The 14,299-nt window shown below is 35.9% G+C and overlaps 4 protein-coding genes and 1 pseudogene across 4 annotated transcripts; 2 read left to right on the top strand and 3 right to left on the bottom strand.

Moving 5' to 3' along the window:
• Positions 1–238: 238 nt before the first annotated feature.
• On the top strand, positions 239–1,249 carry LOC118045735 (nicotianamine synthase-like; annotated as a pseudogene).
• A 1,764-nt stretch (positions 1,250–3,013) lies between these two features.
• LOC118046302 (ubiquitin-conjugating enzyme E2 32) lies at positions 3,014–5,082 on the top strand. Its single transcript, XM_035055139.2, has 5 exons — positions 3,014–3,293; positions 3,365–3,496; positions 3,599–3,683; positions 4,206–4,369; positions 4,451–5,082. Exons 1-5 carry the CDS (start codon positions 3,183–3,185, stop codon positions 4,883–4,885), a joined length of 927 nt encoding a protein of 308 aa, XP_034911030.1. The 5' UTR covers positions 3,014–3,182; the 3' UTR covers positions 4,886–5,082.
• Positions 5,083–5,316: 234 nt separating this feature from the next.
• Positions 5,317–6,493, bottom strand: LOC118046319 (uncharacterized). The gene is made up of 3 exons (XM_035055156.2): positions 5,785–6,493; positions 5,518–5,633; positions 5,317–5,432 (listed from the first exon to the last, which is right to left on the bottom strand). Exons 1-3 carry the CDS (start codon positions 6,002–6,004, stop codon positions 5,415–5,417), a joined length of 354 nt encoding a protein of 117 aa, XP_034911047.1. The 5' UTR covers positions 6,005–6,493; the 3' UTR covers positions 5,317–5,414.
• Positions 6,494–7,650: 1,157 nt separating this feature from the next.
• Positions 7,651–9,510, bottom strand: LOC118046310 (universal stress protein PHOS34). The gene is made up of 4 exons (XM_035055149.2): positions 9,233–9,510; positions 8,702–8,811; positions 8,463–8,581; positions 7,651–7,896 (listed from the first exon to the last, which is right to left on the bottom strand). Exons 1-4 carry the CDS (start codon positions 9,408–9,410, stop codon positions 7,809–7,811), a joined length of 495 nt encoding a protein of 164 aa, XP_034911040.1. The 5' UTR covers positions 9,411–9,510; the 3' UTR covers positions 7,651–7,808.
• A 2,872-nt stretch (positions 9,511–12,382) lies between these two features.
• LOC118046294 (UPF0481 protein At3g47200-like) lies at positions 12,383–13,702 on the bottom strand. The gene has a single exon (XM_035055132.2). It carries the CDS (start codon positions 13,700–13,702, stop codon positions 12,383–12,385), a length of 1,320 nt encoding a protein of 439 aa, XP_034911023.1.
• Between the last annotated feature and the right edge of the window lie 597 nt (positions 13,703–14,299).

Here is a 14,299-nt window from a genome sequence, read left to right on the forward strand (position 1 = left end):
GTCTTCTTCTGTGATTTTCTGCTCCAAATGTTAGCCCAACATTTAATTTGAACATAAAGGAGTATTTATAAATATTTGCTCTGGCTCCTTGTACCTCAGTGCATGTGCCAGTATTGACATAAAATAAATAGTGCCTTGGAAAATTAATGGTTCGAGATCGTTTGCATCCTTCATCTTAAACAAAGATCTAATTGTGATCCAGTTTTTCTCGTAGCATGCCAAATTATGAATGGCCATTACCACAAAGGAGATACTACAACTTAAAGACAAGCATGTCTCTCTCAATCTTTCTTATATTAAGCCTCCATTGGAGGCTTGAAGGTTATCTCTTGGCTTACTGGGATGTGGCTATTGCAAAACAGGTTTCTCATACTAGTGTTCCCATGGGTCGGCAGCAAGAGCTCATGGTAGAAAAGGTTTGTGAGATCTCTGACAAAATCTCAAGGTTCGAGAACCTCAGTCTTTCCAAGCAGGTTGACTCACTCTTCTCTCAACTTGTAATCACATGTACACACCAGTGCCAACTAGAATTTTCATGCTTACCCTAAATTGCCCCCAGGTTCCAAAACGTATTCCCTTTGTGGGTTCTGGTCCTCTTCCCGTAACTTCAATAATCTTGCGACTAATCATTCAAGGACTAGTTACATCCATAGCTATGACACAGACCCCTCAGAAAATCCCAAAGCCTTAAGTTGGTTTCATCAGATTCAGAATTTTCCAGACAAATGGCTTTCCACGCTGAAAATACCATGAATGTGTCAAGCAGCTTAAAACAATATGCAGTCGTTTTCCTGTCAGCTCTGGTGGGAATGAGCAAAAAAGAAAAGGTAAAGGTCACTAACCACTTGGCTAAGCACATGTCTCCTGGAGCTTTACTATTGCTAATTAGTGCACATGGAGCTCGGGTACAGGAATAACCTGTAATAGATCCTAGCGTTCTTCAAGGCTTTGAAGTTCTTTCAGTCTTTCATCCTGCTGATGACATCAGAAATTTTCATATTTTAGCTATTTAGCTAATGCAAGCGACAATCATATTTTTTTCCTTTCATTTATGCTCTGAATCCTCTGCTTATCCATTTAGCATAAGCGTTCCCTCCATTGCATGATAATTCATTTGAAAATGCCATATTTTAGTTTCTATAAAAATCTTTACTCGTTTATCTACAATCATCAAGGTCTTTTCTATATCAGAAAGGAAAACATCATGATGGTTAACTACCCACCACACAAGCATCAAAAGTCACTTAGCACCAGGACTCAAAACGACTCAAAAATACAAGAAGATGAATTTTTAAGAAAACTACTACTCCATAATTTCTATTTTGACATAAAGTGAATGACATTGGTAATGCACATACACGCATACAACGACAAATATAGCATTCAATGCATATATATCGAGCTGAAGCTGTGATATTAGATGTACAATTCTTACCCCAGTTATGTTTACCCCCCTCCATGCGTCATCTAGTTAAAATAGGCAGAGTACAAGCACATTGAATTGCATCCATTTTTATTTTGACTCCTTGCATCTTGTAATTTGTAAACTCAAAAGCTCCATTCAACACCATTTAGCTGCAATTATGCAGTTCCTGCACTATCAGATAAACTTGCTTCTCCTGGATTACCAGAATTTGCATAGGATTTTATCCTGGTAGTTTATCTGATAGTTCAGGAACTGCATCATTATTGTATTTGTGTGCATATTTATATGCAAATAGAAATATTAAATGGGAATACGGACAGGAAACTAACAACGTAGCCTGAATCAAACAGATTTGCAAGAATTAACATTGAAATTGCCAATCTGACAGGTTTGTCTGCATTTTTCATTTGGTTAGTCCTCTGACTTCAAGAGAACTCACCTGGGGTGTCATTATCCAATGAAACAACCAGACAGGACCAGTCCAGGTCACGACGGGATATCACTATCTACATTTTTGGCCTTTGGCTATTTGCAAGGTGATTATATCATAGTGCAGCAATAAAAAATCATTCTAGTATTACAGAAACCTGTATTGTGCTTGTTCTAGCAATTAGATGGAGTGTAGTAAGAGCGCAGCAATGTTTTCTCGAATCTGCGGTCAGTGCAACCCAATGTGTTCTCTTTCCTTGGTCTCCGCGATTGAATAATTATAGGTTGCATAAAAAAAAAACAAATTGGTTGAGAGGCATGTCGCAGATGTCTGTCTGTCTAACGCATGACATTGGATCCGAGCCCTGTGGATTTCTTGGGGCTAAGTAAAAAAAAAAAATTGCCTAGATTATTTGCATTAAACCTAGCTTTCTTATGTTGATAGTTTAGGAATTTTGGTTTACCCTCTCTCAAAAAATTGAACCTGCAACCTTGCTGATTTTCTTTTTGTTCCACGGACCTCCCCTCAAATTGAGAGATGGATTTGTTACGAATCTGGGATTGGTTGACAGAAGGAGCACCAGGAGCAGTGGCAACAGTTACAGAAGAGGAAGACGTGCAGTGAAGTTAGTTAGGAGTGGGGTAGTTGAGTTAGTTTGGGTTATGTTAGGTACTTAGATGGGAGGGAAAGTAGTTCTCTCTTTCTTCTACATCTCCCTAAATTTCTTTTCTTCTTCTGATTCTCTCTTCAATTCCCAAGTTCTTTAGCTTTGTTAAGGTGAGAACCTTAACAATTGGTATCAGAGCCATAGAGTCCTTGGCCACTAATAGAATTTGACAGTAAACACATCTGAAGTAATCCATGGTGAAAAACAATAGGATCGAAGCATTTCTAACGTATGATACTTCAAACATTTCATAACCTCGCGGCAACTTTGGCCGACACTTGATCGAGAATACCGTGTTCTCGAGCATATCCTTCGTGTTAAAACTTTGAAGAAAAAAATCTATCCATGACCCCGTCCTTTCAGCGAGGCCCAATTCGAAGCAGCCCCAGCCCATAAACAATTCCTTCAAGCAATGGAATCCAATAACAGGAAGCCACGTGACCAGTTATGAATCGAATGACGTGTCAACAAAACTCGTCGTCTTCGTTGGCTCCAGCTCCAACACACATGCAAATATCTATTTAACTTCTCCTGTAAATCTCCGTTCTTATCTACGCACAGAGCTTAAATAGTCTCTATACGTCCGGTCTCTGGTCAGCTAATCGAACTGTAGTATTTGTAGATCGATTAGATCAGATTAGACGACCTAAAGGAAAGTAATGGCAGTGGACAGGTATAACCTCAAAAATCCATCTGTGAAGAGGATTTTACAGGAAGTTAGAGAGATGCAATCGAGCCCATCTGATGATTTCATGAGCCTCCCTCTTGAGGTATGTTCAATTTGAAAATAAATTATTTATTAATTTTGTGTTTTTGTTACATTCTTTTTCATTTTTAATAGGAGAATATATTTGAGTGGCAATTCGCTATAAGAGGACCAGGAGAGACTGAATTTGAAGGAGGGATTTATCATGGGAGGATTCAGTTGCCTGCTGAGTATCCATTTAAGCCTCCTTCTTTTATGTTGTTGACGGTAATACCTCATGAAGAATTTACCCTTGTTCTTTTTTATTTTATTTTTCTGAAATTTTTAATGGATTGAGGACTTTTTTTGTTCCTGTTTTTGTTTTGACAGCCAAATGGGCGTTTCGAAACGCATACGAAGATATGCTTAAGCATATCAAATCATCATCCTGAGCATTGGCAGCCATCGTGGAGTGGTAAGTTTTTTATTTCTATTGTTGGCTTTATCAAATTATGTTTATAGATAGCTAAATTATCAGGTTGCATTAATGACGATTTTATTAAATTTGGTATGCAAAGAGGAGCGAATTCTCTTTAGAACTAAGTTAATTGAAGTTCTTGAATGGGTTCGATTTTGATATGCCAATCCAATCATACACAGAAATGTGCCCTACGATTAGGCTTATGTTTAGACCTTGGTGGAAGAAGAATCCAGTTTACTTGACGAACTAATATTTCTCTGTTTGTTTCTTCATGTTAACATATAACTGGCTGTGGTCATATTTTTTATGTTAACTAGGAAAAGGCTGACCTGGTGTACTGGAATGACAGCCATTCCTGGTGTAAAATGTTAACATTGAGCTTCCTTTTTCTTCACTTATTTAGGTCTAACACTCAAGGACACGAGTCTCTGATATTTTTTTAAAGTTCAAAAGGTGTTGATACTGTAGCCCTGCATTTTGCTGATGTTTCATGGTATTGGTTATTGTGGGTGGCAGTACGAACAGCTCTACTAGCACTTATTGCATTCATGCCTACTAGCCCAAATGGTGCATTGGGCTCACTAGACTACAAGAAAGAGGAAAGGCGTGTTTTGGCTGTTAAATCTCGTGAAGCAGCACCAAGATTTGGGACTCCTGAGCGTCAAAAACTCATTGATGAGGTTTGTCGGAGCTTTTTTTTTTTACTTGTGTTTTTCTTCATTTGTTACATTTTGTGCTAATGAACTGTTTTGATGACTCAGATCCATCAATACATGCTTGGTAAGGCACCGTCTGTTCCTCAACAAAACTCAGTGCAGGGTTCTGAAGAACGCCCTGGCAACAATGAAGGGGAAGCCCAGGTGCAAGATGCTGGAGTAGTAGCTGCTGCTGAAGAGCTTCCAAATCCAGCAGTTGGTGAAATTCAGGAAGTAGGTGAAAGGGTCATCGAAGAAGTGCATGAAGTTCCTGTTAATGTGAACCCTAGTCCTACAGGAACCAGTGTATCCAGAGAGATTCCTGCTGGAGTCCCAAGTGATCAGCTACTGCAAAGGCCAGTGACCAGGGTTCAGAAACCAGCTGATGATCGGTTGTTCACATGGGCTGCTGTTGGACTAACCATTGCGATTGTGGTTCTGTTGCTGAAGAAGTTTATGAAATCTAGCGGATATGGCGCTCTCTTCGTGGATGGATCTTAGAAGCAGTGATATTTCATTGAACGATTTATAGAAAAAAGAAAGACGGGGAGAAAAACCCACAGCATTTTTATATCCAGAGAGCTTGTATTTCTTAGTATATATCATGATCTGTTTTACGTACTCAATTATTGTAATTAATAATGTGGAGGCGAGTTACCTTTACATTGACAAATTTGCAAGTATTTTAGTTATCTTTATTTGATCGTTGTAAACGTCTCTAATACACATAATCCCCCGTCGTGTGCACTTCACAGGACCCTAACCATCGAAGTTGTTGGACCTCGCAATTTTCCTGCCGGCCTCACGCTGAGACTAATCGTGCTGTCTTTGAGGCAACACAAGGTTACAACATAGACAGCCATCAATTTCTTTCTGTGACCTGGGAAGAACAGCTATGATATCAGCAGGCAATTGAAGGCTGCATCTTTTCATGTATCGCGTTGTAACAAAGGAAGCTAGACACAAGGGAAGCTTCGACATCAAGTCTCGATACTTGTAGGCATTTGTACAATTTGGACCTGCACATTTTTCATGTGGTGGAGGATAACTGCAAATCAAATCGCCACATTGTGAATCCCACAAAGAAGGTAAGGATAGTTATAATTAACAATCAACAAAATGCCAATGCTTACAGTCTGCAGAGCAAAATTTTGCTCCCTAGCTGCCTTCTTTGATTGTATTCTACGCCTCTGTGCAGCCTCGGCTTTCTTTAATTGCTGCTCTACTTCAGAGAGCTTAGTCTTTTGTTCTGCCATCAACAGACCAGTAAAGGAAATAAAATAGGTTTAGCATCAAGCCACTATTACTCAAGGTGTAAAATAATCTTATCTTATATCATTCCCTATTCAAGATGTAAAATGAGACTGATCCAAAGAACATAGAGACAGAGAAACACTCACTTTTAGGAGGGGGTGAAGGTAAACCATTTGAGAACTCAAGAAGACCGGTGCCAGGCACAAGAAAATCATCTTTGGCTGTCTGAAGAGCCTGATTATGTGTAATTGTAGTTGATTCATTCCTTCCTCCAACGAATCCGAGCTTCTTGATTGTGTATCTAGGTTCATCAACTGATGCTGGTTCTTCTTCTTTGCACATAATCCTTATCCTCTTGCCTACCATCTGAAACCATCGATATCTCTCTTTTTCTCTCCTTGCAAGCACCGAGTCTTCCAAGGTAACGTACTTCCTCGTCTATGTTATCATCTTCATCAAATTCCACATCCATTGCACGCCTCTTAGGAACTTGATTGCTCGTGCGAACTGCTTCAAAATGGAATGTTCTGTTCACATCAACACTTTCACCTGACATCTTTCTTCCCGAAGAATTTCCCTTTTTAAAACTAGAATCCTAGAAGCAGCGTCATCAAAACTTGAGCATCAAATAATGCACAGTTTACACCACAAAAACACGGTATAGATATTTATTGAAAAGGGGAAATCAAGATCATTGCTCTTTTAAAGCCAAGGTATTAGTACATTCAACAAGCCATGTGACAAATGTAAGACTAGAATGACCCTAATGAGTAGCTTATGAATTATTATAGCTCGGAATTTGAAAGAGGCCTCGTCGAGAGAGAGAGGGAGATAGAAGATTACAGCAATCATACATCAAGTCTTTGAAGAATTTTAAAGGAGTTTCTTTTGATTATTTTTCAGATTCCATATGATTAAGCTTGGTATGTTGTGTTGGAACTTGGAACATTGTGTTTCTAGTTTGTAAAATCAGTGGAACAAGGGATAAGAAAAGGTGGTCCCTGAAATATTTTTCTGGATCAAAACTTGTAAACAACATCTTAATATTCTTGAAAGAAGTGATAAAATAAAAGTATATCGGAAGATAAATTAACCTCGTATGCAAAACGTTGAAAAAATCAATTTTTTTCACCCAAAACAGTAGTAAAATAAGAGCATTTACAGGATAGAAAACATAATACATTCTTCACCTTTCTTCTTTCTTCTTTATTCTAGAATTTGTTATTGAGTATTCTTTGATAAAAACTTTAGAAATCGTCCATCTTAATTCTTGGAGTGTTTTGGTTAATCCTCAAAGTTCCTTGCTCTAAACCCTTCAACAGATTATTCAAAGTGGTGGTGGCAAATAACACTTAAAAAAATAAAAAGAATTTGTTTGCATCAAAGCCTCTGATTTAACCCCATATTCCCGTACATATTAAATACTACAACAAAAGAATAAAAACGTGAGAATTAAATTTTTTTGAATTCATGGCTTGAATAAGTTGATTTGCTGGAAGGAAACGCGGCTCCATGGCTTGTTTTATGTTCTTAAAATCTATTTGAATTCATGTTTTTGGTTTCAAATTGTTTTTTGAAAAGAAAACTTTGTAACCGAGCATGCCCTATGGTATAATATTTAATCGACAAAACAACTTCAATTGTTTTGTCGATTAGAATATTGACTTGAAGCAATCCTCTCTAGAACTACTAAGAAATTAAAATATGTTTGGCAATGTGATAACGGTTGCTTTTTAAATAATTTTTTGTACCGAAATACATACTAATAATATTTTTTTATTTTTTAAAATTTTTTTTGATATTAGCACATCAAAATGATCCAAAACATATAAATCATATTAAATTTTAGTAAAAAACAAATTAAATTTTTTGCGAACACGCTCTCTTAATCATCACTTCCAGCTATCTATTAGCACCATCACACGTTGGATAATTCCGCTTCATGTTTGTTTAGAATGCAGAGAGCTGTTAGAATTTGATGGGGTCTGTGAGCTCTAGTTGCATACACACTGTTAGGAAATCTGTCCAACTTCAACAAGTAACAAACAACATACAACATCCTTATTTGATACAGCACAATTTCACATGCCATGCAAATTTAAGCTCCACGACAGCAAAAGAAATCCAAAGAGAACAGAGCGATTATTCCTCGAGGAAAGGGTAAATGGGCTTACGGTTCGTGTGCCGACTGCTTCACGACAGTAATTGGGCAGGATCCATTATTCACCACATAGTTGCTTACACTACCCATGATGGCCCTGCAAAAGTACAAACAAAAAACAATTAAAAAAAAAAATTCCATGTTCAAGTTAGGTCAGGCAGACCAGCCAAGGGACCTCAATTATTGCCCAAACGAACTTTTTTTTAACAACGCTAGCTGCTACAAGTTGAACACAGAATACCTACCTCCATCTCTTTCTATATCACTACCATTAGAGATCTGACCACAAGCACGAAAAAAGGAAAACAGCACTAGGGCCCATTGTTTAAAAGCAGTTCTCTTTTCAATGCTAGACATGGAAAAAGAAAAATTCGATGTGCCTCGGAAAATTCTTTCCGTCCATCACTGTGGATCATATGCAGTGAACAAACAGGATAGGAAAACCTTATCTAAAACATTCTTGCCTGCAAAATCCAAAGAAAAGGTCTAACATGCTTCATATCATGGCTCATTGATTTCACATCATTAGCCAATTGAAAGTATGCGGCATCACAAGAATTAAATTGATTTCCATTGAAGACATACACAGAAAATATAAAGAATCCACATTACAGTTTAATGAATCGACGAATTGAAGCCAAATTTATGATGGGATTATTGTACCTCTTAACCTTGCCAAGTCCTCTGTTGCCAATTACAAGGCAACTCAAAGGGATCTTATCAATTGCTTCACATATCTTTTCACGAGGGTCTCCCCAGTAGATCTTCAGCACCACAACGATCTATTTACAATTCGACAACATGGTTAATACTCTATTTTAGGACTTGCAATATTATCACAAAAATTAACTTAATTAATGATTAATCCATGATTTTGACGATGATTATGCTTATATACAAACCTCTTTCTGGTGAGCAACAGTGTTGAGAAGATCAAGAGTTTCAGGATCAGGCTTCAACCCGTATTTCTTCATGGTCACGGGATCAGAAAACTCTGATAGAGGGATCATAGCTGCAGAGAAAGCAAGTAAATGAACACCCTTTAGAATCAAGATAAATAACACAAGCACAAAATATGACCAACGGTCAACAGATATAACAATCACAAAACTCCCATTACATCAAACCCAGTAAAATGGCAGTCAAATTATCCAAATTAAATTGAAACTTTTCCTTTTTTGTTAATTTGAAGAGTCAGAACTTCCAAGAAAATAACAAATATAAAAGGAAAAGGAAGAGATGAACATCAAAGGAAAGAAAAATACTAAGAACAAAACAACCGATGGAATATTCCATCCTTAGACGAATCGTCCTAATAACACACGACAACGCATTTCTCTTTCAAAAATGAAAGATTTTCCCGGAAAACAAACAGAAAGTAACATATTAAAAAAAAAAAAAAAAACAGAAGAAGAGACAGAGAAGATGCATACGTGATCCGGTGACTTCCCAGAGCTGCATCTCGCCATCTTCATAGTAACCTTCAGGTTGTACAATGATCACGACAAGGTGATCCCCGTCACGAATAATGTTATCCGCGGCCCATTTTAGTGCTTTCCTGCTGCATGATGAGAAATCAACGGCTACACCCACTATCTTCTCTCCTGCCATCTCTCTCTCTCTCTCTGGTGGTCAGTTTTGGTTTTCTTCTTTTTTTCTTCTCTCTCTTCTCAGCCTCTTATGTGAGGTCCTATGATATTGCGAAGACCACGGTAATGTTAATCAATTATTATTATTATTAACAGAGCACTGAAGAGGTGAACCTCCACGTTAGTAGTTTTAATAGTTTTTTTATCCGTATTCTTTTTTAATGTTAATTATTCGTTAGCAAAACACTATGAAAATATATTTTATTTCTACACCAACTTACAAATTTTTATTTATTTATTTATGTATATTTTTTAATAATTAATTTGTTAAAAATTAAATTTTATAATTTGTTTCAATTTATTTTTTTATGAGATAATCATAATATGGGTTATAAATTTAACGGGTTAATCTTTTTTTTTCAATTTTAATTTTACCATTTAACATTTAATTTGTTAAGGATTAATCTTCGCAGTTTGTTTTGATTTACTTTTTAAATGTTATCTGAGTCTTATATTTCATTTCATAAACTTAACAATTAACCCAATTAACTTATTTTGTTTTATTTTTTTTAATTTTACCCTTTAATATTTGGTTAATTGTGAATTAGAATTCATGATTTATTGTGATTTACTTTTTATGAGGTTATTCTGATTTCATAACTCAAATCACAAGTTTGGAAGGTTAATTTAAGTTGATTTTGATCATTTTTCTAATTATTTTTTTTTAAATAAAAATAATTTCATCACTCAACATTTTGTTGATTGGGAACCGTGCTTCACAATTTGTTTCAAATTGCTTATATGAATGAGACTATCTCAACCTCATGACTCGGGTTGTAGATTTAGCAGGTTAACCAGAGTTGACCTGGGTCGTTATTTCGATTTGTTTTTTACAATGTTATCTCAGTCTCATGACTTGTGTTATTGGTTTGATAGATTAACCTGATTTGACTTGTATCGTTTCTTATAATTTTTTAATTGATTTTTTTTATATATTTACCCTTCAACAATGGGTTGAATGAGAATTCCACTTTATAATTTATTTTGATTTGTTTTCTACAAGGGTATTCCAGTCTCAAAACCTAGGTCACAGGTTTCGCAGGTTAACCTTTGTTAACTTGGGTTGATTTTTCGATTTTCTTTCTATAAAATTATTTTGATCTTGTAATTCGTGGCATGGATTTGCTAGGTTAACTTGGATTATTTATTTTTTAAAAATTGATTTTTTTTATCTTATTATGCAACACTGAATGGATTATGAATTATTTTGATCTGCTTTCTATGAGATTATCTTGATCTCATAATCTGGGTTTTGGGTTAACAAGTTAACTTGAGGTTTTTTTTAAAATTCTCTTTTCTTATTATTTTTTTTTTCAATCTCATCCTTCAACATTTGATTGATTGTGAATTAGATTTCATAATTTGTTTCGACTTTTTTTTATGGGGTTATCATTATTAATGACCAGGGTTGTGAATTTGACAGCGAGTTGGATTAAAAAAATTCAAAAAAATATATTTAAACTATTTGAAATTTTTTCTCATTATTATTAAATATTATATAATAATTTAAATTTAAAAACTGTCCACCCAAGTCTTTACTTAGTCGAGATTTAAAATTAAATTGTGTGAAATTTATTTTGATATGAACTTGCTAATCGGACAAGTTCAAAGTAAAAATAGCAAAGAAAAAAAATAAAGAAATAGATCATGTTCAACTTTAGTCAACTTGCAAAAGTTTTCACTAGAATGACAAATTTTACTGGGTCAAATTATTATTTTTTACATGATAAAAAACACAAAAAATAATTTATTATTAATTCAATACTGAATTATAAAATCAAGCAAACCACATGATGAAATTTAAAAAAAAAATTATAAAAATATAAATAGATTGATTTTTGCAATTTATACTCACACTAACAAAATTATTGGGGATGAGTAATGTTGTGTCGCCACTACTCTGTGCCTCTTTAATAATATATTAATTAGAAACTATATATTAAGTTCCACGCAATACTATATGCTCTTGTAATGGACCTCATTCTTATAATAATATTACAAGTATAAGATATGAAAGAAAAAAATCAATATTTGGTTTTTAATTGATAATTGGTTTTGATCAATATTTGGTATCCATTTCAATGGGCTTCCCTTTGGATACAGGCCCTCGACTCCAGTGACTTGTCCACTTTTTTTTTTTAATTAACTAGACTGGTACGTACGTGTTATGTTATTTTTTTCTTTCAAATGCAATAAAAATATTTAAACATTATTAATATATATATATATATTAAAATAATTTATAAATTCAAAATCTCACATGTATTTGAAAGAAATTTTTTCAAAATATTAAAAAACAACAGAATGAATATCTTTTTAAAATATTAAGAAATAATATAATAAATCAATCTAGATTAAAATTAATTAATCTAGGTTAATTAGTCAAATACACAATTATCACCCGTAATTCACCGTGCGAGACAACCGTGCACAGTTGCACGCTCTGTAAGCGGAAAATAAACAGATCATCTGGCCAAGTGGCAACTTTCACGCGGGGAGGGCCGGGAGTCTAGTCTTTTCTACGCTGCGCGCGAATCGCCACTAACGTCGGAGAGCAGCCTCAGTGGAAACTCTAATCCACCCCTGTCTTGGGTCCTCCTTCAACGTTCTTATCACCGTGTACCCCCCTGCTTCAAAACTCAAATCCACTAAACCCACCTAACTTGTTTTTTAAATCTCTCATTTATTTATGGGCTTTGATTTATTTGTAATCAAGATATATGGAAGCTTTCCTCTATTGGGATCTTCGTCGGTCGTGTAATGGGTTTTTGAAGTCTGCCTGTGTAAAATTTATGGCTACGTACAAGAGTGAAATGAAGGATAATTGAAAACACTTGAAAAGGAATTATTTTATTAACATTTTCATCAAATGGTAAATAGCAAGATTTAAGCCATCAAATGGTAATTAGCAAGATTTAAGATGCTTAAGAAATTCTAAAAACGATGAAGAACAACAGTAAGTACGGAAACTAAGGTTCCTACAAGGGCGAGACTGAAGGCCCAAATTGAAACAAGAACAACCAAACGTAGCATAGGATTTCTACGATACCTTCGCTTAATTTTCTCATACCGTAGATGCCAGGTCGTCCTGGTGCTTTTATGCCCGTTCACTTGTTCAAACAACCCATCATAATAAGATTCATTCAAATTCACCTCCTCACATGGCTTCTCAAACAGTTTTGCAACCTCTTTCTCGTCGACATCATAGTTTGTAAGAATGTCTTTTTTTTTAAGTAACTTCACATCTTCGTCACTTCCAATTAGGCTCTTCATGAGAAAAACGTAGGAGGTGATGTGTTGCACACTGTCACCTGAACAATGCTCTAGCGCAATGAGATTCTTGAAGAGACTTTCCGTGTATTGATGGATTAGTACATTTGGGATTTCAAGGACTCCGCTGACGAACTTTATGTCCAATAAGTTTTTTGTTCTGGCCCTCTTGATCCTAATTCCTGCAGCTTGGAGTTCTGTCGCGCAACGAAATGGTTTCTGATCTGACTTGGTTCCCCGCACTCCTGGGTATGTTGGAAGCAGGCAGTGGCAGATTAAGTCGAGTATATGGTTCCCCTCCTGGTTAAACTTCTGCTGATGGATTTGTGGATCTCCTGGAATCATATACTTGAAGAAACGAAAGGCGAGCGTGGCGAGGGAATGCGTGCATTGTTTAGGAGTTGGGACCACTTCAAATAGTCTTCGAAGAATGAATAAGGGAATTTGATTTTCTAGTAGCATCAAATTGGATCTCAAATCGAAGAGCATTCCAGGAGTGGTGAATACAGGATCATTGCGGCGTCTCAAACTCTTTATAGAGTACTTCAGCAAGAGTTCGATGATGAAACAACCATCAACTAACATCATTTGCAGGAATTCATCATCTGTGACGTTGATCTCTTCTTCATAGCATGCACGTGCTCTATGTTCCATCTCCCTTAGAGCTGTGAGACAATCATCCAGGGATGCTTCCAGGTCTGGCTTTCGACTGAGGAGTGCATACATGTACCGCCACTTGAGCTCTTCCATGGTTTCCAATCCTTGCTTGCCATGGTGGTATGGACCAATTGAAACTTTGTCAGGGATGTATGCCTTCTCATTTGCATTGCGAATGTTTTCCTTGACCCTGCAAATGGAATGCGAACAAGAAATCGTCTCCATTTTTCTTCTGATAGAAGTTAAGAGATGGTCGCCATGCTTGATGTCAATTGAAATATGGTCTCCGTTTCGCGTCTGCCTTGCAGATGAATCAGAAATCTCCATGGTCAAATGAACTCAAAGCAAGCTGCTATTGCAGCTTTGTGAAGATATCTCCTCTACAACTGGTGAGATTATCTGTCTCTTGACAGGTAGCAGATTTTTTTTTTGATACTGCATTAGATGGAAAAAGATACTCAAAACAGAAATCTGGATCTTAAAACAATCCAGGTTCTTAATTTCTTGTTTAATGGGCCTTCTCAGCAGGTAAAAAAAGTTTGCTTGCATGGGTTTGCTTGATATACTTTGGAAAAAAAATTTAGACACGCTATGTGGAAGCAAAACGTCACGAGAAAAATAAAAAAAGAATGTTGCTGGCCTAGCCCTTACGGTGTTTACTCAGCCACTACCAGATGCCAAAGTAAAAGGTATTCATTTACTTTAATGTTGAGTTTAGTATATATAGACCATACTCGCGAGATATAAAAGAATCCAAGATGGCTTGGTGAATGAAAGGAATAGATTATTAGTGTATGCATTCCGAGCAGAAAGGCATCCTGGAAACTGTTGCAGAAAGCGTGTGGCTTTATTCAAAATAAAGTTAAACTTATTACTTAAGAGCAAATTCAAGAATTTAGTGACAGTTCTTTACCTTTTATTATA

The sequence above is a fragment of the Populus alba genome, chromosome 10, assembly GCF_005239225.2.
Source record: "Populus alba chromosome 10, ASM523922v2, whole genome shotgun sequence".
Lineage (NCBI taxonomy): Eukaryota > Viridiplantae > Streptophyta > Magnoliopsida > Malpighiales > Salicaceae > Populus > Populus alba.

Coding starts and splice junctions, on each gene's coding strand:
- LOC118046302 (XM_035055139.2), top strand. CDS start 3,183: ATGGCAGTGGACAGGTATAACCTCAAAAATCCATCTGTGAAGAGGATT. Junction 3,684..4,205: donor TTGGCAGCCATCGTGGAGTG/GTAAGTTTTTTA, acceptor TGTGGGTGGCAG/TACGAACAGCTCTACTAGCA. Junction 4,370..4,450: donor GTCAAAAACTCATTGATGAG/GTTTGTCGGAGC, acceptor TTGATGACTCAG/ATCCATCAATACATGCTTGG.
- LOC118046294 (XM_035055132.2), bottom strand. CDS start 13,702: ATGGAGATTTCTGATTCATCTGCAAGGCAGACGCGAAACGGAGACCAT.
- LOC118046319 (XM_035055156.2), bottom strand. CDS start 6,004: ATGGTAGGCAAGAGGATAAGGATTATGTGCAAAGAAGAAGAACCAGCA. Junction 5,634..5,784: donor ACCTTCACCCCCTCCTAAAA/GTGAGTGTTTCT, acceptor TGTTGATGGCAG/AACAAAAGACTAAGCTCTCT.
- LOC118046310 (XM_035055149.2), bottom strand. CDS start 9,410: ATGGCAGGAGAGAAGATAGTGGGTGTAGCCGTTGATTTCTCATCATGC. Junction 8,812..9,232: donor CTGGGAAGTCACCGGATCAC/GTATGCATCTTC, acceptor CTTTCTCTGCAG/CTATGATCCCTCTATCAGAG. Junction 7,897..8,462: donor GGACTTGGCAAGGTTAAGAG/GTACAATAATCC, acceptor GTACTTTTGCAG/GGCCATCATGGGTAGTGTAA.